At 39.4% G+C, this 22,901-nt stretch overlaps 1 protein-coding gene across 2 annotated transcripts in view; it reads right to left on the reverse strand.

Annotated features, from left to right (window-relative positions):
* Positions 1–22,901, reverse strand: part of adamts3 (ADAM metallopeptidase with thrombospondin type 1 motif, 3) — a 304,447-nt gene that overhangs the window by 67,994 nt on the left and 213,552 nt on the right. For both annotated transcript variants that reach the window (XM_039758577.1, XM_039758576.1), the window contains exons 9-14: positions 20,802–20,945; positions 20,485–20,617; positions 10,826–10,939; positions 10,594–10,739; positions 5,349–5,524; positions 2,064–2,197 (exon numbers count right to left, since the gene is read on the reverse strand). In XM_039758577.1, coding sequence (XP_039614511.1) covers positions 2,064–2,197; positions 5,349–5,524; positions 10,594–10,739; positions 10,826–10,939; positions 20,485–20,617; positions 20,802–20,945 — 847 coding nt within the window. The remainder of the gene's footprint in view (positions 1–2,063; positions 2,198–5,348; positions 5,525–10,593; positions 10,740–10,825; positions 10,940–20,484; positions 20,618–20,801; positions 20,946–22,901) is intronic.

A 22,901-nucleotide genomic window follows, 5' to 3' on the forward strand; every position in this document is an offset into this window, starting at 1 on the left:
TGTTCTTCTGCATGTTCACATACATATTCTCTAACTTCATTTTGGTATGTCTATTTTCCTTTATCAGTGATTCACTTGTACTTACAAGCTCAACGGATAGGGTTACAGTTGTTCAACTTATATTAAATGTAGATATTTTTTCTTCTGTAATTTATTTCTCACATGCTTTTTCATCCACTGGGGATGTATTTAAATTTTTTTCTGTCTACATGTTAAAATAAACTTTCCTGCTTTAAAAGATGCATGACTTTATACTGAGTACACCTGTCCTCAGCTGTGTCCATATATAAAATTTCTTCCTAGTTTAATTTTGTAAGACTTTGTTGCATCTACTCAAAGGTGGCCTTATTGAAATTAATTTAACCGTTCAGTGTTTTCATATATACTCTTCCAAAACAATGTGAAACAAAAGGCAGTCATCAGACCAGATACACGAGTACAGTTTGTCTTGTCACCAGTGTTATACTACATTCTTTATGTCACTATACAGTATCTGGACAATACTGTTATTAAGGATTATTCACATGTGCATGTTAAATTTGGCACACAGGGGCTCAGCAGTTAGAATTGCTAGCCAAGCATTGGATTAGATAGCCAAAGACAACTGGAGGCTTGTATAGTCAGCTTAAACACAGGATAGTGTATTTTTGTCCTCTGTCAGCACAAAATCTTCTTTCCTTATTGGAAGAATGAGAACTGGCATGTAAGCACTATGATATTTCTGTATTTTGTGGAGGAGGAGTTCAGCTCTTGTTTGGAGACAGAGAAGACCAGCAAGTGAAGCAAGACATTATAAAAGGCTTGGACAACAGACAGACCCTTTGAGGCTGAGTTGGCAAAGTTTCGAAAAACCTCCCAGCGTGGGGACGAGAAAATGGCAGCCTGTGTTGATCCAGATTCCCACCTGAATAAAGTCTGTCCATATGCCTCCCGTCTGTAACCGTGTTAACCGTCAGTAAATGTAAGGTAAAAAGATATTTTTTCTCATGTGATTCTTGTACCGCCGTAATCACGATGGGAGGGATATCGCCTTTTCTGGTATATTGCTATATTGTTTAGTTACAATTTCAAAAGAACACATTTCCAAGAGGGCTAATGCCTCTTCAGGAAACAATCGGGTGTTTCTAATGGTTAGGCTAATTAAGGGCTATAAAATGGCCCAGTTTTTTACAGTATGTGGGGGTGTTTGTGTCAGTCAGTGTGTTATGGCTTCTTGTCTCCTCTAAGCCTAATCTCTATCTGCAGCAGGATTACCTCTGACTTTGACCAATAAAAGAGTGTGAGTGGAGATGTAAATTAAGAGGCAAAAAACAACAACAAAATAGTAAAGCATCAAAATAAATTTCCAAGCAAATAATTTTGTTCAGATTCAATACAACATATAAATGTCTCTTGCATAGAGAAAGAAATAAATATATTAGATTTTGTAATGCAGTTTAATACATTAAGAAGAAAACATGCAAATGCCTTTTTGATGGAAATACAATTACTTTGATACTAAGCACCTCCAAGCAAAGAGATGTGATATGATAACAGCATTACCCATGCAGGAAATAGATGTTGTGCCTTTGAGGTGTACAAGAAGTCACTCTGTGACTAATTACGTAAACAGATCATGTAGACAAACAGCTACTTATATATCACATACTACAACTAAACATGACTTAAGGGCTGATACATTTTCATGAGTGTACACAGACTCTTCATAACAGTATTCAAGAACACTTCATCATTTGGTAGCCTTTGTATGCATTTTACAATAGTGAATTTTGCATATATCATTTTATACTGAGGCATACAATAAGTGTACAAGGTGAGTTGTTCTTGAACACTTTCACTCTCAACATTACATTTCCCAACAATTTGTTTAAAACTTACATGCACATTATTACATTTTCCACAGTCAATAAAACATATTAAGAAAGAAAGACAGGCTAGGCCTACAGGTCGCCATACAATACTGTTTTGTTTCACATTCAGAAAAAGACACAAAGATCCCAACTTCACTTAATCTACAGATACCATTCTTTTTCAAAAAATAATTAAATGTATATTTCACTTACCACACATTCACCCCGTACACATATGCTATGTGGATCTTTATATGAGCAACGAGTTCCGTCATGGACTAATTGCTTCATGTAAGCCACATCTCCAGTTTCTTTTGATTGACAATAGAGGTGACATCTTTTATTTGCTGTGAGATAAAGAAAAGAAAAATCAGCCATCAATCAATCATCATATCATCCAAAACAATTAGCTTTTTTTTCCCAATAAATAAAAATTATTCTGCAGTGTGCTAGTGAGAAGGCTATGTAATGTAAACCACCCTCTTTTTCATTTAATACACTAGTTAATGTTAAAAGTTAAATGATGAGCCAAAGAAAAAATACTGTCAGGGATGCCAGGGGCCATGACCCGGCCGGGACGACATGAAGGATCACGTGGGGGTTGCCTTCCGGGTTGCTTTGGGGGCCACGGGTACAGGGCATGGAAGCTCTACCCTGTAGGGGCCCGTGGTCTCCACCAGGAGGCGCCCAATGCCTTGGGGACCTGTTCCCCCAGCACTTCCGCCACACCAGGAAGTGCTGGGGGGAAGATTTATGACGGCACCTGGAGAGCAGCCAGGAGGACAGCCGGCACTTCCGCCACGCTGGGGCATGGCCAGAGGAGGAATGCCGGGAACACCTGGTGCTCATCCGGGTACCATATAAAAGGGGCTGTCTCCATTCATTCGAGGCTGGAGTCGGGAGGTGGAAGGACGAAGCACAGAGGAGCTGTGGAGGCGGCCCGAAGACAAGGCATTGTGAGGCCAGGACTGTGTTTAGGGTGTTTGTGCATGTGATTGGGGTCTGAGTGACCTTTGAACTGGGGTCTTAGTGACCAAGTATTTGTAAATATAGTGTAAATAAACGTGTGGTGGTGTTTTAACAAGATGTCCGCCTGTCTGTGTCCGGGCCGGGTTCACAATACTTATTATGTGAAAGAAGCAAGTAAACAATGTTTACTTAATGAGATGGTAGGATTTGGTACATTCAGAAATATAAACAGAATGAGGAAGGATGATTCAATGTTAATAATAAAGCAACAGTGAAAGGACAACAACAAAGATGAATACTTGGAACTCTTCAGTTTGGTACAAATAGTTTATCTTGAAGAAATGCAAAGAACATATAAGCATAAGAGCATCATTTAAATTGTAAAAGGCTTAGTGTTTCAAAGAGGCCATGTAATCTGTGCTAAGTAAGCTGCTGCTAACCTAACATGATACTTTACGAGTGAATATTTTAATTTAATGCTATTTAAGTGTTGCCAAGAATTATACAACACTTTAAAGAAAAGTGTCATGGGTTTTAATTCCAACAACTGATTTATTGTGTGACTTTCAGCAAACCACTGAAACTATGTAGGCTACAACTGGTGGATTTTGTAAATGTACTGCATTTTCACATTTGTTGGAATGGCGCTCACTCGGAAACTGAAGTATATAAAATGAATTTTATTACTACTACATAATCATATAATGTACTGGGGGATTCTTTACACTAATTGGTTATATTTTAGTCCCACATCTACACTGTGAATTAGAAGCACTTTCAAAAAGTCTATATTAAATTTAATAGGATTTGCTTTAAATAGTTGTTTTAGTGTAGTTTATAGTTTAAACTCAGTTTCAGCACTGTGTGAGGTTTCTTGTAGATTAAATCATACAATAAAAGTAATACAAATATAAGTACTAATGTATATGGTATGCCTTGAGCTTGCTACATAATGAGATGATAAACATGGGGATTAATCAAATAATGTTAAACTCAGTCATTGCACACAGTACTTTTATGTCTCACTTATAGAGATGAAAAAATATCCCTCGTTTTCTCTACTGATATTTTATTACACTCTGTAGTACAGCTGATGTTAATATTTTGCAAGTAGTTCACAATGCTTATAATTCCAGGGGTCATTTTCAGAATCCTGATTAATGGGTTAGCTAATTGCAATCCGATAAGGCATTCTTTTAACTTGTCTTTACTTTACAATCTGTAATTAGAAGTGATTCATCTGATGGCAGCTTTAATTTTATAGTTTAATAATGTTAGTTCTGGACATTGTAGCAATTTCATGCATGACTGTCCTTAATGAAAGACATAGATACTTAAAGGCCTAGTGTAAACAGACACACAACCTATTTACTTTCACAAATTTTATTTTTAAATATTTTGCCAAGGGCATATATAATATACAAATCAAAGTCATCATAAATTCCTGCAGTTGATGCTTATCCTACAACAAGTAAAAAGATACTATTTAATATATTCTTTTTGATATACTGTAAGTTTACTGAATGCACAATATTATTAATCCACTAGAAAACATTTTGGCTGAGTTTAACAGCAAAAAACTGTCTTTTTTTTTAATGATGACTTTTGATTTAACAGTTGACTGGTAAGTGAACCCATATTACAGATTTTATGAAAAAATAAAGACTATTATAATTTAAAAAATATGCCATAACACAAAAAACAGACTAGGCTTTGTAAAGGAATAATCTGCACAAATTATATCTCATGTTTTTACAGAGTATGGAGATAACGTTTCTAATAAAATGGGTGCCTATGGTGACCAAGGCTGGGCAACAGCAAACAATTTTTTAAAACGTCTATAAAAAAATCTTTTGCTACTCGTGTTGCATAATCCACATGTCAAGTCATTCAGTCATATGCTCTCTACATGCAAAAGGCATGCATCTTTCGCTAAAACATTGGTAAATAAATACCTCTGGCAAATGGAAATGAAAGTAGTACAATAACACACAGGGTCACACTTTCGAATTGAAGGAAGGACTCTTGACCAATAAATGGGGGTGAGGATGTGTTTTCAATTCAGTGTTAGCATTTAGGGGGTAATTGAGTGGTGTGATATTGTTGCTCAGGTTCAGAAAGAGGGGATTGTATTTATTGCACTAAATCCCTGTTGGGTGGTTGTTGGAGTTTTTACCATTTTTGTATTCCTTTTGTTATTAAAAAAAAAACAAAAAACTACAAGTAGTCACGGACCTTTCACAACTATTAACAGCACATCAATTGATGCTATTTTTATATCACTTGAATCTGCTGTGTAGGAAAGACATTTAGCCACCATAAACATATTTGTGGTCCATTTTTAATAACATGATATTGTAAACTGCTGTTAAATAGCAGATATTTAATTTAGTCTGTTACAAATATTATTTTTGTATACGACTCATTGTGCAAAAATAGGTTTTACAATATTACAAAAAGTGGGCACAGGCAATTTTACCATTTCCAAAATATAGTACAACGTGAATGCAGATACACACTTGCACTTACAATCTGGATGTTCATAAGGGAGCCAGTGATGTTTCATATTCTGATACTCAAAGTAGGAATTTCTCTGCTGGCACTGCTGTGCCCTGAAATCTTCAAAGTGTTTTGGACATTCATCGGTATTGCAAAGCTGATACTCATAGTTTAACCCAGGACAGTCACTTCCGCCATTTGATGGTCTGCCATAGGCAAAAAAAAAAGAATGTATTATTGGTAGTTAATATGCAAAGATGAATAGCACTAACCAGTGACATGCACAGACCTTTTGGTGAACAGTGGCTCAAAAGGGCATAAAATTTGATACATTTCAATCCTGGACAATTTCACAGAGCAGTTGGATGTAACTTGGATGTAATATTCATAACCTTAGTAAATAATATTTTTCCATAATTGCAGATTGTGTTACATTATTAGAAAAACACTACACTTGCTATACTCTACATATGCTTTATTTACCTAATATAACACATTTAAACAAGTGTGGTGGATGGCCGGCTTCATATTCTGGCCCTCACCCCCAGGCCGCCAGGAGGAGCTCTCCTGACAGCATAGACATGTCCCGAGTTCCAGCAGGGCATCATGGACTCTGTAGTTTTTATACCCAGCCCTGCTGGATACCTTGGGGACCACAAGGAGTCGCTGTAGGGAGGCTCATGGACTCACATATGCCTTATAACCCGGAAGTACGTCATAATCCCGTGACAGGAAGAAACAACGTGCTTCCGGGGTGAAGATAAGGACTATTTACCCTGACCCGGAAGGAATAAGGAATTGTGGACTGTTGGGCAGGAACACCTCCGGTCAGGGAGTATAAAAGGACTATGGGAGCTCCCAGATGGCGAGCTGAGCTGGGTGGTAGGAGGGAAATGCGTCTGGGAGTTGGAGGATTGGTTATTGTTATTATTGGAGTATTGTATTTGGTTTATGAGTAGTGTGGAGTGGAGGGTGCTTAGTGCACATTATTATAATAAAACAAATAATTTTAGCACTTTTACCTGGTGTCTGGCGTGATACCTGAGGGTTCAAGGGAGCGATAGCGCCCCCTACTGTCACACTGGCGTAGTTGGCAGGATTCTCTGGCCGTCGATTTGGCAGAGGACCTGTTTTATAAAATTTGTGTGGGCAGAAAACCCTAAGAAGGTCCCGTCCAAGAGCACAGAGGTAGAAACGCCTCCCTCTACAGGCGGTACTGCATTAGTGAGCCTTCTGTTATTTCGGATCATAATGGGGAAGAAGACAGGAAAAAAGAAGGACAATACCAGCTGGGTACAGAGCCTAACCAAAGCTGAGATGTCCTGGACTTACCTGACTGGGAGCGAGGAGGACTGGGCACTGATAAAGGCTGAACGAGCTTGAGTGGCGCAAAAGCAGGAACGCGGTCAGCCATCGAGCGTGCCAGACTCCCTAATTAGACTGGGGACACTGCTGCCAAGTCTGGAGGTAGGTGCAGGGAAAACGCCCGAAGTGTCGGGGTGTTTTTAATTCCTGTTTTTCAGAAGCCCACTTCCAGAAAGCAAGCGGTGCGTCGGATGCCTGCCTCATACCTCGGCAAGATGGCCGCGATTTCCAAAAGGCAAGTCAGGCTGGGAGTCGGCAAGCGACGACCCCATTCGAGGACAACAACCGCGTGACCTCGCGCGGTGGATGCCAGAACGGAGAAGGTCACTTTCGGTCCTTCGATGAGGTTGTACGTTCCCCGACGGATCCGAGCCTTCAGGAAGGGAAGAGGAAGGTGAGAGAAGCAGCGCCGAAATTAAATAAAGACAAAGAGGGGCGGGATGTGACTGAATGGGCTGCCGTTAAAGTAAAAAGGGCAGATCACAGTCGGCTTGGAACAGTCACCCGACCCTCGGAAGACTCCAAGTCCCAGGAGGCTTTGCGCGGCCCAGCAGAACACGTGCCTGGAGTGGACATATTCATTGGCTCCCGGACGGCAGGTAAAGAGAAGGTGGAAGCAGACGTACCTCCGGCCGAATTAAGTAACTTTGTGGACTTACGGGATCTTGAGAAGTACCTCGAGCCCATATATAATTTCTTTCAGGAATTAAAGGATCTGAAGGAATGTGTGGGGGAGCTGGGAGCTACAGCCGAGGAGCCGCTTAAAGGACTACAGGAGTACCTGCGACGATTAGGCCGAGAAGCCCCGGTCTTGATTAATTCAGCGGTACAGGTAAGCCGTACCGTATATTGTAAGGGGACGCAGTATGATCTGGGCCTGCCGTTAAAAAGTAGCGGGTGCCAAGTGACTGCAAACCTGACAAGGGAGTATGGCACGATAACCGAGTGGTCGGGGGGAGGAAAAAACGAGCAAACATATGATGCGGCCGCCCGGAGCGATTCGGACCTCAAGACCCCGACAGGTACCTTGAGCGGGTTGTCACTGGTAACTGGAGGGGCGGGGGAAGTGCCGACCGTACCGGTACAGCTGAAAAGTGCTGTTGCCCGGAGCAATGCGGTGCTGATGACGCCGCCTCTTAAAAAGCATAAGTCAACGGGCGTGCAGACAGCAAAGGGGCTCTCTTTTTCCAGTAGAGTCCCCAGCTGTGCCCAAGCCCCAGAGTAAGCAGGAAATCCCCAAAGTAAAATGCGGATCTCCTGACAAGATAAAGAAACGGGTGGTGGCCATAAAAACCCCATTGGCAGACGAAAGGCTCGAATTAACAGAATTCCCGAGATGTTTTCGGTCTCAACAAGAAAGACAACCGGGAGGACGACGAGCTTGTCCTCGGAGGACAGGGGAATAGATGGTTAACCGTTACACCGTTCCCCCTAGGTTCTCTGGGGGACCTGGACCACACGGCCGAAGCCCGACTGATGCGTCCTGGAGGAGGACGTCCCTCGCGGGGCTGGACGCTCTGCCCCAGTGGTCGTCGCTAAGGGGGGGAAGAATTGTGGTGGATGGCTGGCTTAATATTCCGGCCCTCACCCCCAGGCCGCCAGGAGGAGATCTCCTGACAGCATAGACGTGTCCCAAGTTCCAGCAGGGCATCATGGACTCTGTAGTTTTTATACCCAGCCCTGCTGGATACCTTGAGGACCACAAGGAGTTGCTGTAGGGAGGCTCATGGACTCGTATATGCCCTATAACCCGGAAGTACGTCATAATCCCATGACAGGAAGAAATGACGTGCTTCCGGGGTGAAGATAAGGACTATTTACCCTAACCCGGAAGGAATAAGGAATTGTGGACTGTTGGGCAGGAACACCTCCGGGTCAGGGAGTATAAAAGGACTATGGGAGCTCCCAGATGGCGAGCTGAGCTGGGTGGTAGGAGGGCAATGCGTCTGGGAGTTGGAGGATTGGTTATTGTTATTATTGGAGTATTGTATTTGGTTTATGAGTAGTGTGGAGTGGAGGGTGCTTAGTGCACATTATTATAATAAAACAAATAATTTTAGCACTTAGCAATTTTACCTGGTGTCTGGCGTGGTACCTGAGGGTTCAAGGGAGCAATAGCGCCCCCTAATGTCACACAAGATACACATAAAAGAATTCCCTTTACATTTATGTCACATTTTTCTTTCCCCTCCATACAGCCAAATATTTAGGCACTAGAACTGGTCATGTGGTAGCACAGATCACCACTAGGATACCAACAAGGAAGAGTAAAATTATCATAATCATGCAGAAACCTGCATTACAATGTAAAATGATTTTATACATACTATATATTAAGATTTCTCATAAAAAAAGAAAACAAACATCATAATACTCTGCTGGTTTCTAGATTTTGTTTGATTTTGGGGTTTATAGCAAATTCCCCCTTTTGGATCACAGGTTTTGACAGATTACCGTGACTTCCTCTTTGTTTATAGTGATTTCTTTCTCAGAAGAATCTGATCAAAGAGGTGTCCTTATACACATAGATTTCTGAGTTTGGACTTAAATGAACAGAGTTTAGAAAAAAAATCTTTTAACACTTGCTACTGACACATTCAATGTGACAGAAATTTTCTTCAACTGAAATAGTACTGGAAACAGCAAATTAACATCAAACCCAGCACAGCTTAGGCAAAATTGTTTTGGTAAGTGTATGCAGAATAAAACATTTTCAGCACTGTCAGTATACCTCAACCACCTGAGTGTGAATGGTACTGACAAAATCAGAAACCCAAAACTAAAACTGCTCCCTCTGTTCTCCTCTTAGACAGAACAGATACACAGATGCGCTCTCACAGATTCACATGCACTTTTACTACGATTCGCTTGGTTGCATATGAATGGTAGCTTGTGAGCAGACATATCTTCTCTGGGTGGGGACTGGGCAGTCTAATGGTCTGGAATCCCTAAAGATTTTACTTTTTTCTCCAGCCGTGTGGAGTTTTTTTTGTTTTTTCTGTCCACCCTGACCATTGGACCTTACTCTTATTCTGTGTTAAATAATGTTGACTTATTTTATTTTCTTTTATGTGTCTTTTATTTTTCTATTCTTCATTATGTAAAGCACTTTGAGCTACTTTTTTTTATAAAAATGTGCTATATAAATAAATGTTGTTGTTGTTGTTCTTTCCACATCATGCCATAATACAAATTAACACAACCAGCACACACACACACACATACATACTGTACATATTAATTAATGGCAACAAATATCACAGACTACACTTTATTTCCATATGAGATACAAAACAGTATAATATCTAGCTTTACCAAAGCATACTGATTATAGCTGCTTTTTCTCCAATTCTTACAACAAAAAATGCCTAACTGGAAAAGAGTGCACTTAGCGTAACTGGGGGATTGAGGTGGGGGTTTAGACTTTGGTGGTAAGGGGCTTGAGCTACTTTAGCCATCTCTTTGTGCAAGTCTCTGATACTAACCTTACTAAATAAAAAATTTACTATATTAACCTGAGTATGTGAAAAGAACAAAATAAAAATGGCAGATAAATGAATTAAACACATTACATCTGCTTAATTAAAATCAGAGTCATAAGGGGTTGGAGCCCCTCCACACAGCTTAAGGTACAATTCAGGAACTACCCCTTGACATATAACCAGTTTGACACAGGACTTATAAATGAACACAACCATAAGAGGCCAATTTGGAGTCATGGTGAAAAACCCACTCACAAATAGGGAGAACACACAAAGTCCACACTAAGAGTGACCAGGCACAGGATTTGAACTCAGGATATTGGATCCATAATGTATGAATGCTAACCACTCTGTAACCTTGAAATCTTACATATTCTGCTAATTATTTAAGAAAAGAAAAGAAAAGAATTATATTAAAAGCAGCTTACGATGGATTGTTGCACTGGCGAGTTCTAAATCGTACTCCTATTCCACAGCTACGAGAACAAGTTCCAAACTTAGTCCAGGTTCCCCAGCTTCCATCCTGTTTCATTTGGTTTGCATTTTTCCACATACAGTGACCTTTATAACACCACTAAAAGTCAAAAATGTCATTTGCAAAATTTATGAAAAAGAAATCAATAATAAATTGTCATAGCTAGATTAAGAGAAGAGACTTACTTTTCCAGGTGCACATTCAGTCCCGTCCAGAGGTGGACCTTTCTTTGTCTTACAGAAGTATGGATTATCAGGGTGGCTACACCAGAGCTGCTTGCAAGGATCAAAAGTACGAAACTTTAAAGAAAACAAAGAAAAGAAAAAACAATAAAAATAAACAATGAACAAACTACTGCCTAAACTTTCTTACTGGATCAACCATATTGCATTTTTGGAACAAAGAAAAAGGCCAAAATACTTTTCTGTGTCCAATTTGGCCTTGTTTTTAAAGGGTGCACAGAAGAGGGGTACTTGAGCAAAACATGTGACCCTCACCTGTCTCAGCCCACCAGGACAGCCTTTAAACCCCTTCATCCTGCCTCACCTATCCATTTGGATGGAAACACCCAAAGAATTCAGCACTACTACAAATAAAGAAAATATAAAGCTGGCAGTGTGCTTGCTCTTTTCCCTCCACATCAATCAACAAATAAATGTTAATTACCAATGGAGTCCCAGCAATTTCACCTGTTCTGTTATTCTATTTTCCTTATTTTAATTATTTTTTTCCCCTCAGACAAAGTTAGTAACCTAAAAATTCACCAATGAGATGTGATTAAATGATATTCCACAGCAATTACATTATTTGGCTTTGGGCGAAGGGGTAATTATTTTACAATTTTAAGTTATTTTACCAGGCAGTACTGTTTACCTACATTTAGTTAAACTTTTAGAAAAAAATATTTTGCGGAAGAAAAAGCCCAAACGGGGCACAAAAACAGCGAGTGTCCAACTGCCCCCCACAACAAGCAGTACCCGGGTCAGCGTGTCAGAAGAGGAGGCCAGCCAGAGAAGACGTGTTCCAGACCACAGGATTCTAGAGGTAGGTGTGGGGTCCCAGGAAGGATTGCCCAGGAAAAGTTGTTTGTCGGTCTTGTACACTTGCCTCATAGACGGAGATAAAGTGGATCTGCTTTTCTGGCCTAAACACGCCGATCTGTGGAGCAATGGCAACATGATGCTGGAGTCGACTGAAGACGACCCAAGCCCACCGTTCTTCAAAAGGCAAACATCAGGGGAGAATCACTTGGATTCTTCTGTCCCAATCGGGACTCATTCAAGGGAGGAGGGAGTAGTGGAGGGCTGGACTGCCCTCCATGAGGCAGGTAAGGGAATGGACGGTGTGTGTCAGATCCCAGATTGTTGGCTGCAAGCTGGGCTGATGAATGTCCATTCCCTGGATATACATGCTTAATGGCTTCCGGCCCACTGACAAGGACGAGGGAAGTCTGAGTCCACCGCAGCCCGAGACTGATAACCTGCTTTTGGCTGTATGGGAGCTGGAGATTGTTCTCCGACCCATATAGGCTTTTTTACAGGCAGGCGGTTGAGAAGGTGGAGAGGACAGCTGAGGTGCCACTGCAGGCAGTGCACAAATGGCTGAGGTGACACTGCGCAGGACTTTTCATCCAACTTCATGAGGCAGTACTGGTGAGTGACACCTGTACCGTACATGACAGAGGGGCACAGAGCAAAGAGGCCCCGAAAGTAACCAGTACTGTGTGCCAAGTAGCCTTTAAACAGTACAGTAGACATGGGCATAATGGTCGCTCGCGCGGTAGCGGCAGAAGTAGCTGAGGCGCATGTAAGGGACCGGCTTGTTTGTACCGGCACCCACAGAACCCCACCCCAGATGATGGAGGTCGCCAAGTCTAAGTCGAAAAGAGTGCAGACAGCATGCAGTCTCTCTGCATGCCAGACAGACTCAGACTGTTGCTGCACTCCTGAGTATAAGGAGGACCTGTAAGGGAAAAACCGGGTCTCCAAACAATGCAACACGTGAGCCTATGTGCTATGTGGGCAGAGGGACAGTCTGACCTCAGCTGGGCGTAAGGCAGTGTGGGTGTTCCTGTAGTGTTTCCAGGCCCGGAGTGCATGGACATGAGGTGGCGAGCAGCAATGTTATGAGTGCCATCGAGTTGGCCATGGGTGGAGGCGCTGTCCTGTTCGGGTCTCCATAGATGCCTGGAGATGGCGTTGGTGTGGGACCTTCCCGTCCCCCTTTTGTCTTTGTTTTCCGGGATGGAACTGTGGTCTAGATGAGATCGACTCCCCATCCAGCAGAACAACAGCCCTCACATGACAGGATGCTCTGCCCCACAAGGCTCAGGAGTTTGGTACAGCTCTGTTGGGTTCCATGGGGAATGCCAGAGGGAGCTGCTCAGCCCTATAGTGGGCTACCACCACACCTGGGAGTGATTCCAGGTAATAGCGATGACCCACCTTGAGCACTTCCAGGAACTGAATAAAAGGAGCCGTCTCACTCCATGTGGGGAGCAAGAGTTGGGAGGAGGTGGATGAAGCTTGCCTGGAGGAGTGGAGGGGAAGGACAAAGAGAGGAAGAGAAAGAAGAGAGCTGTGCTTTATGTACTGTGTTATGGGGAGCAGAGAAAAGCGCTCTCCAGCTGTAAATAAACGTGTGTACTGGACTGGAACTCGTGTCCTGCCTGTCTGTGTCACGGTTACGGCAGCTGTACTGTATGCGCCCCAGTGGTCCACAACTGATTTTATGAATCCCATACCAAATGGCATGTACACAGACATATGCATTACATGGTGAGCTGCACATTGTTTTTCTTAGGTTAATGTGATATTACTCTCACATCCCAAAGAGGTGCTAATTAAGTTGATTACAGAATTTTAATTGGTCCTGTATGAGTGTTTGTATGTGTGTGTGTGCTCTTTGATTACTGGCACTGGAAATGTTTGCTGCTGTGTACCAATCACTTTTGGGGTATTCTGACACTACAATTAGGTTAAGCTTTTTGAGGAAATGGATAGATTAATTATTCCAGGCACTATTGAAAGCTGTAAAAGTATTATATTAGGAACCCAAATCATTTTCTTCAAACTAAACCACACACAAGTTTTGTAAACTCACTTTGTAAACATATCTGTTGGACTTTTTTCTCCATTAATGGCTTGTTTCTCACATTAAACTAACATTTTACAAATTCAGGGAGTGTTCCAACACAGTCTGGGATGGTATTATGCAAAGACATTAAAGGTGTATTTTGATAATTGATAACAACATTACAAAGCAGCATCTTGTTACCAGGTTAGTCTTTTGGAGGCAGAGCAGCCTAACAATGACTGCTGAATTATCAGATGTGTTAAGATTTTTTTTATAAACGTGAAGGTTGGCAATGAATGTGAATACCTATAGCAATGTCTGAGATTCACATAATGAAAAGTAAAAGATGTGTTCAACGGCTGGACATAAATATATGTACTAGGCAACAGTAACACATTTCATTTATTCAAAGAAGGCATCTCAGATGCACCAAGTTGTTTTTTTTAATAAGTGTGCTCCAGATAAGAACTTACAAATGTGGTACAATTTGCACCTGCCTGCAGTGTATGTTGCTATGGAAACTGTGGCCAAGTGTCACATCATATAGAAAGCCATCCAAAGAAAAACACTGATTCATGCAAGTGATTGGTTACCTTAGAAATAAATGGAACACAACTACACTCACATTTCAGTACGATCAGTGCTGCAGCCTATGTGTTTGACCAACTACCAAAAATGTGATTCAACCCTAAGAATACTGTTTATAGTTAAGTCACATGGGATTCCTGTTCAAAGGAAAGGAAGTGTCAAAGGTTTAGTATGCTGTATGCACACATTGCACCAAGATCAGGGGTTTTGGCAACTGTAACAAGATTAGTTGGTGAGCACCATGAACGTTACTGGTTAATTTCTATTTGTTTGTATGTTTGCTAATTCTAAACAACCTTCTAAACAACTAAATTTCATTGAGTGAACCCAGGTATGATACAAAAAGTAATAAAGAAAACATACAATATCTATAAATATAGAAATAAGAAAAGAAAAACAAAAAAAGTTGAAATAGTACGACTGGATTCCTAGAAAAACATGTAACAGCATGACAGTGAAATAAAGTGCCAGCATGACATTTTCTTTAAAACCAAATGTGAAGTTACTAAATCGTCTAGTCATATAAAACCCATCTGTTTTTGTCTCTTTGCATAAGAATGTTTGTGTATTAGAATAAATTGCAATGCTTTGCTCCCATTTCAAAATAATTTAAAATGTTACAAATATGTTAGCTTTTGAGAGGATCTGCTTACTGAATTTCTCCAATTAATTGTGGCACTGTTCCATAGATGCAGAGCAGTTCAGATCCACGCTTGAGACAGTTAAAACACGAGCTGTGAATAAATACAAACAGTGAAGCTCAGATTTCATTTATGGCTCTGTGTGTGGCCCTATGTAAGTCACTTTGTAATAAAAGGTGCTATATGAAATAAACAGCTAGAAAAAAATAATACTTGGCCACAAAATGTAGCATTCATTTTGTATAGCAATAATAAAGAAGTGCCCTGTGGTGGGCTGGCGCCCTGCCCAGGGTTTGTTTCCTGCCTTGCACCCTGTGTTGGCTGGGATTGGCTAAAACACATGTAGCTGTGATCTCTCTCTCTCAAAAACATCCAACATTACGCGTCAGCAATCTCTAGATGATGTCTGCTGAACAAACAGGTATCGCTAGGTAAGCAGAATCAAGGTACGCTCAAATATGTGGCAACAGGTATACTGACTCAAAAGGAGGCTGATGTGTGAGTGAGGATGGCCCCACCCGGCTCCCTACCCCTGAGGTCCCACCTCCCACTCCCCTCGGCCCTGCAGCCTCTCTCTTGGATTGGCACTAATAAATTGCTGCTGCAGCCGAACTATGATAGTTAGAGCAATGAGAGAAGTCACAAAATCAACCAGAATGTTCAAGCAAATTATAGAAAAAATCCGTTAGATAGTCCTCTGGTGAAAAGCGGACAGACATACAGACAGGCAGACAGACAGACGGATGTTGGATTTTATATATATAGAGATGTTTCATCCGAGATTTAGAAAGAGCCACAATGGGTATAGAAGGAGGTTTGAGTTGCGATTTTTACACGATATGTGTATTATATACATTTAACACAAAAACAAAACTTCAAGATCCCTCAGTATAAAAAAAGAAAAACAATGTAATGAGACTTTTGATACTGCATTTCTGCATTGAGTTGTTTTATGTTTGGTGATTAGCTAGAAGTCTTCAACTTCAAACAGGATTCCAACCTTATGTCATGAAGCTGAATTCTCAGCTAGCTTTTGATATCACTCATGTTGTAGAATGACAGCTCACAATAATAAGTAGACTCAAAAAAACTCTGGAGAACATATCATTTGAATGAAGACGTAATCTCGGATGGTCCATCGCACGACAGATGCATGCAATTGACTACCTGATTCACATATAGCTAAAGAAATATCTAAATGAAAAATAATAATATTAACCCATAAATTATCGTTAAGAAGTATTACCAAATAATATGTTAAAACATGAAAATGTGAATGGGTCTATTGTTCTGAGAAGAGCCGCAGCCATGTTATTAAACAGCTGCAGGTGGCCATTCCCTGTACTAACTTCTTCCAATGATTCTTTTAAGGGGGTCTTTAACTTTTTACTTTCTTTACCTCATTTAACATTCTGTATTGTGCTTTTCAAGCCATCTTGGCTGGGTGCCCACTTCTAGGAAGAGTAGCTACAGCACTAAATCATCTCTATTTGACCACAGTTTGTCTAACTATGGACTGATGAATATCATAACTGTTTGAAATTACTTTGTAATGTTTTCCAGCTTTATGGAAACAAAAATTCTTAAGCATAGATCTCTTTTTTGTGAATTGTTCTTGTGAATAAAAAACTCAAGATGTTTTTAAATATTTTATGTGTCATATTAACCATAAATTACACCTCCAATTTAATTTCACTGACTCAGTTTCAGGTTTTACAATTCCAAATCCAATCAGCTTTTCTTGAGGTCATTAGTCTAGGGGGTTCACATAATTTTTCATAATTACATTGTGAATGTTTGAATAATGTTTTTAAAGTGCACAAGTGCAACACAATAATGTGTGTGTTATTAGTTAAATCATATTGTGTTTGTTAATTTATGCAACTTAGATGAATATCAGACCATATTTTAAGACAAATTTATAAATAAATATAGTTATTTCCAAAGGGTTCGCATTTTTTTTTTTTGCTGCTTTGGGCTAGTATTGCAAATTTTAATCTTTGCAAATGTGTGAACTCTGACAGGAATACATTTTGGATGGATAAAGGCCTACTGCAGTGTATCTGCAAAGCTACTGTTTTGAACCTGTGTCCCAAGCGCCGAAAAGCAACAAAGCTATCATCTGCTACACCCTACTGTCTCATCCTTAAAGAAAAAATGTTTTGAAGACTTTGTGATCATCAAGTATATTTAGCTTTATGTTAGTGTTTTTCTATAAGGTGTCCCTGAAGGTATGTTATGTTTAGTAAACACTGGATAGTGGGCTAGACTGATGACACATGAGTAATTAAAAAACACATATTTAAGAGTTAATTACATTGTAGTATAATTTGATTCTAAGTTGTCTAAACATGAAAAACATCTGTATCAGTGGTCTCAAGTGTAACTGATTACTAAGCACAAACTGTGTGAGTAAGGTGCCAGGTGCAATAACGTAATAACCAAGAAGCACAAAAGAAAATGTCTCAAAAAAGAAAAAAACTGGACAAACTGTTGGCTTTCCTTTTGGTATGAAATGGAATTTCATTCTTGAAGAACCTCCTTGCCATTCAAAACAAAAACTGGCTGTTATAGATAAACGATCTACACATATGATAATCCAAATTAACTCCCTAAATAAGTTAAAAAATATCCTGAAACATTTAAAAATATTATTAAACCATTTAGATGGGGTAAGAGAAAGACTTTGGGTAGAAGTGCTGTACGGAGGAGAAATGGACTAAGTTGGTTTGCCAATGTGGAGCAAAAAGACAGTGAAAGATGTGGTGTAGAGGTGCAATAAGATTGAGGTTACAGGTATGAGATGTAGAATGAGGTCAAAGGAGACAGTGTAGGAGGTAGTGTCTAGTGATATAATAAGAATGGGTCTCACTTAAAAAGATATTCAGGAATGGGCAAAGTGGAGGAAAAAGTTTTGGGGGTTGACTTACTAAACCAGGTAAACACACAAAATGATCCCCAAACTAATGATGATGATGATAATGATAACTAAACCATTAATACATATTATTAAAGTGAAATAAACTATCTGTGAATCAGGTTAAGATATTCTAATGCATTTGGCATCTTCAAAACATTTAAATATATATTCAGATGATTTTAAGCCACATCAGAACGGCAATTTAACTTAACAGGGTTTATAAAATCCTTAAGGTGCACAAGCCCCAGAAGTATGCTACCCAGTCTACATGTGTTTTGTTGATTTGAAAGGAATCATATGACGGTGAGCTGTGGAAGGTACTGCAGGGGCAACCAACCCGTTATTGTGTGCTTTTCATTCCTATATGAATGCAGTGACAGCTGTGTCCGAGTACTTGATGTTACATTAAATCAAATGTGGTCACTGTGGGTGTTAAGCTCCACCAAGGCTGTGTCTTGTCTGCACTCCTATTTGTGGTTTTCATGGACAGAACATCAAGGAGCAGCGAATGACTTAACCAGGTGTCCAGTAGGGGAAACTAGAGGTAGCTGCTTTACACAGATGATGCTGTCCTTTTTGCCTCATCTGACTGTGAACATTTTGCATGCACTCAAGTGATTCCCTGCCGAGTTTGAAGCGACTGGAATGAGGATGAGCATATCTAAGTCTGAGGTCATAGTTCACTGTCAAAAAAGAGTGGCTTGCTCTCTCCAAAAGAGGAGGGGACAACTGCCGTTAGTGGAGGAGTTTGAGTACTTGGGATCTTGTTCTTGTGATGGAAAAAGGGAACATTGGGGTGATGGCAGCTGTTCTTCGAGTGTTGTACTGGTCAGCAGTGGTAAAGCGGGAGCCAAGTGTAAAGAGAAGGCTCTCAGTTTATAAGCCAGTCTATATCCCTGCCCTCACCTGTGGTCATGAGCTGTGGGTAATGACTGAAAGTATGAGATCACGAGTACAAATGGCAGAAATGAGGTTTCTTTGCAGTGTGGCTGGGCTGGCTCTTCATGATAGGGTGAGAAGCTCAGTGAGTCTGGAGAACCTCAGGGTACAGTCACTGCTCCCCCGCATTAAGAGGAGCCCGTTGAGGCATTTTGGGCATGTTCCCCACTGGGCACCGGGCAGCCCCCCACCACAGCTGCTCCAGGCACATCCCAGTGGGACCCAGAACACACTGGAGGGATTATATCTCTTGGCTGACTTAGGAATGCCTGGGAATTTCCTAGGAAGAGCTGGAATCTCTAGCTAGAGACAAGGAAGTCTGGGCAGAACTGCAGATGCAGCAAACCCTCTCCAGAAAAGTGGTTTCAAAAAATGAAATGAGCACATTAATGCTTTCATGATCACACGTACTCATTTCAGTCACAAATGAACCAAACAGGCCCAACTCTGATATTTTGAGGAAAACTGGAATTCTCAAGAAAGTTTATTTAGACATAGGGAAAAACAAGATAACTCTACATAGTAACTGGGCTAGGAACTAAGCATTGATTCTTGGAGATGTTAGGGTGAAATACTAAGTACTTCTTAATCGTAATAGGCCAGTATGTTTGGAAATGGGAATCTACGTCACTACTCCATCCTAAATACTTTCTGTAATTACTGTATCCTTTTCACTATAAAGTTGATAATATCCATTATCGTAAAAGATATCATTAGAACATTTGAACAATCTACATAAGAACAGGCCATTCAGCCCAATAAAGCTCACCAGTCCTATCCACTTAATTCTTCTAAAAAAACATTAAGTCGAGTTTTTAAAGTCATTAAATTCCTACTGTCTACCATGCTACTTGGTAGCTTATTTAAAGTGTCTATGGTTCTCTGTGTAAAGAAAAACTTCCTAATGTTTGTACGAAATTTACCCTTAACAAGTTTCCAACTGTGTCCCAGTGTTCTTGATGAACTCATTTTAAAATATCAGTCTTGATCCACTGTACTAATTCCCTTCATAATTTTAAACATTTCAATCATGTTACCTCTTAATCTTTTTTTGTTTAAACTGAAAAGGCACAACTCTTTTAATCTTTCTTCATAATTCATTCCCTGTAGCCACAGAATGAGCTCTTCGCCGGACTTTTTCAAGCGCTGCTATGTCCTTTTTGTAGCCTGGAGACCAAAACTGTACACGGTACTCTAGATGAGGCCTCAACAGTTCATTAAGCATAACCTCCTTGGACTTGTACTTTACACCTCATGCTATATAACCTAACATTCAGTTTGCCTTCTTAATTGTTTCTAAACACTGTCGACTCCTAAATCCTTCTCATAAGGTGTACTCTTGATTTTCAGACCTCCCACTGTGTATTCAAAGCTAACATTTTTACATCCTATGTGTAATACTTTTGATTTACTGACAATAAACTTCATCTGCCACAAATCTGTCCAAGCCTGTATACTGTCCAAGTCCCTCTAACAATTTAACAGATTCCACATCAGACAAAGTATCATATACAGTTTGTTTTTCTCAATAAGTGTGATCTTTTTAATTACCCGATTCTATTGAAAATAATTAATTTATATAATAAAGTATGAAAAAAGGCAGACATGACACCTATAATCTAACATTTAATGATAGTTAAATGCTTTCAATTGAAAATGATAGTGAAAAAGAAAAACTTACAGCTGTGCACATCTTATATCCAACACCAAAGTCAAATCGGCATTGTTCATCCATTGAATAGTTAATTCCAGGGAGTTCTGGTAGTTTTGGCCAATCATGTTCAAAAGGGTCATCCAAAAGACAGTCATATGAACTAAAAGGTGATAAGCAATGTTTCACATAAAGCTCAGAAACAATAAAACAACCCATAAGTTTGAGGTAAAAATAAGATCAAATAAGATCTGAATTGCCAAAATCTTTTTTTTTATCCTGATTTCTTTGAACGTGATAAACTAAATCTCTGCAGTAAATTATAAAAAGTAGTGTAACAAACTCACTGAATATATCGTTTGAGCTCTTGTCCACTACATCTTGACCAGTGATAACGGTGAAAAGCAGCCTGCACCAGAGGTGCCATCACACTGCCCATTGCGGTTTCATCTCCACAGCGATTTCCTTGGCCATCATGTTCCATCCCCAAACTGAAGCACAAACACAGAAAATATAGTGGTATGAAAGACATAATCATAGAATGAGAATGTTCTAGAACAAGTCTAGTCTGAAATGTTTGTAAACTGAAAAGACTTTAAGGCTTAGACAAGATATAAATAGCTGGCTATTAAATGATACAGTACTTTAACGGTTAACACTATCAATGTGCAACAAGTTTACTTCAAACAAAAATGCCTGTGTCATTATTTTTAAAATAATAAACAAACAAAAATATCAATAAGACTGTGGAATGCTCTACAGAGTACAAAGTATATTGCAAAAACATTTACAATTGTTTGATGAAGTAGAATAACATTTGAACCAATTATTAGAATTAAAAAACTAAAAATGTTTTTTTTTATATAATAACATAAAACTAGAATGGAAAATTCAGGCCCACATTACTCATCCATTCTTGTTCATCTGTTGTTTGACAAATATTGTCATCAAGATTTTACAGTCTCCTCAAAGTTTGAATATTAACAACAATACTGTACATTAAGTTTCTTTTCTGTAAAAAACTCACAAAATCATATTTCCTATACTTTTAACAAATTGTTTTATTTCATCCATTGATCTCCTCTGTTTAAGCAAAAATATTAAATTCCTGTAAGTAGTTCTTAAAAGTCCGCATAGTCACGACTCCATTCTGAATATTCTGGGCATTCTCTAGCAAAGGATAATTAAACTGCATCAAGCTTATTAGTTGTGACCTCCCCAACTTTTCAGTCCAGTTAAAACCAGTTAAAATCCAGTTTTAATCCAGTTAAAACACAACCTTACGCTGTGTACTATGTTACTTCCTACAGTATTTCTGCATTATTTTTTCTGTATATTGTTAGAATTATGAATAAGGATCAGATCACTGTATAAAAGTTTATTTTATTTATAATAAAATATATTTACAGTGTCTAACTGAATGTTCAGGTCGATCTGTAATAATTAACCCGACTCTCAGGTATTTCCCAAACTACCTCACTTAGTGTCAAGTTGTTACGTACTATTTTATCTAATTATTCATATGGATTAAAAAGAACATCACTTCCAACATTGATATCTGTGGGGCTGCATATTTAATTTTGCCTAAAAAACACATCTCACTATACCCTAGTGTTTTGTTGACTTTAGCCAATTCTGCACCTCTCAAGTGAGTCCATGCATCTTTATTTTCCTTATACCAGTAGTAAATGACAATGGGGTCAAAATTTGCAGGTTAAATTTTTAATGTGTTTACATGTTTTTTAAGCACTCCTGAATTCAATTCGGCCATGTGAGATTTTTTCAGTTGCAAAATATTAATTGTATTTCAAAGTATGTTAAGTATTTTTAAAAGTAAACACTTCCATTAATATATATGTTTAACATTTACTACTTTGACTGGGGAAACGTATATCAGAGACAATGTTCTACACTGTGATACGTGAATTCTCTGTCAGTTATAGTTGCACTTTAACCTTAAATGTAATAAAAATAAACAAGGACTATTTGAGAGTCAGATAGGCAGAATCTGGCTACTAAGTTGTGATATGAACTCTTTCACGTGTTGTTACAATTGAGCATTTGTAATTTACAGATTCTCTGTCTCTGAGGGTTTCTACCCTAACCTTACAGCTTTAGTAAACTAAAAAAATGTCTACTTAAAATACCTTTGTTCATGTGAATTCATCATTGCAGTCTTGGTACTCCACTGGGACCAAAAATAAATTTCTGTGTGATGACAGTCTGTGTGTATTATATGTGTTTGTGGCAGGCAAAAGTTGTTTGTGATCAAAGGTGTCTGTCATTAAACAATGTTATAATGTTAAAATCATATTGGGTCACACAGTATGAACTTTGTCGTTCGTGAAAACATGTTTATTTATTTTATTTCTCTCCTGTTCCTAAGCAGTATTAAAAAATAATCAAATCAACAGTCTGACGACCAGTCTTGTCCATTCAGTAGCATC

The sequence above is a fragment of the Polypterus senegalus genome, chromosome 7 (genome assembly GCF_016835505.1).
Source record: "Polypterus senegalus isolate Bchr_013 chromosome 7, ASM1683550v1, whole genome shotgun sequence".
Taxonomy (NCBI): domain Eukaryota; kingdom Metazoa; phylum Chordata; class Cladistia; order Polypteriformes; family Polypteridae; genus Polypterus; species Polypterus senegalus.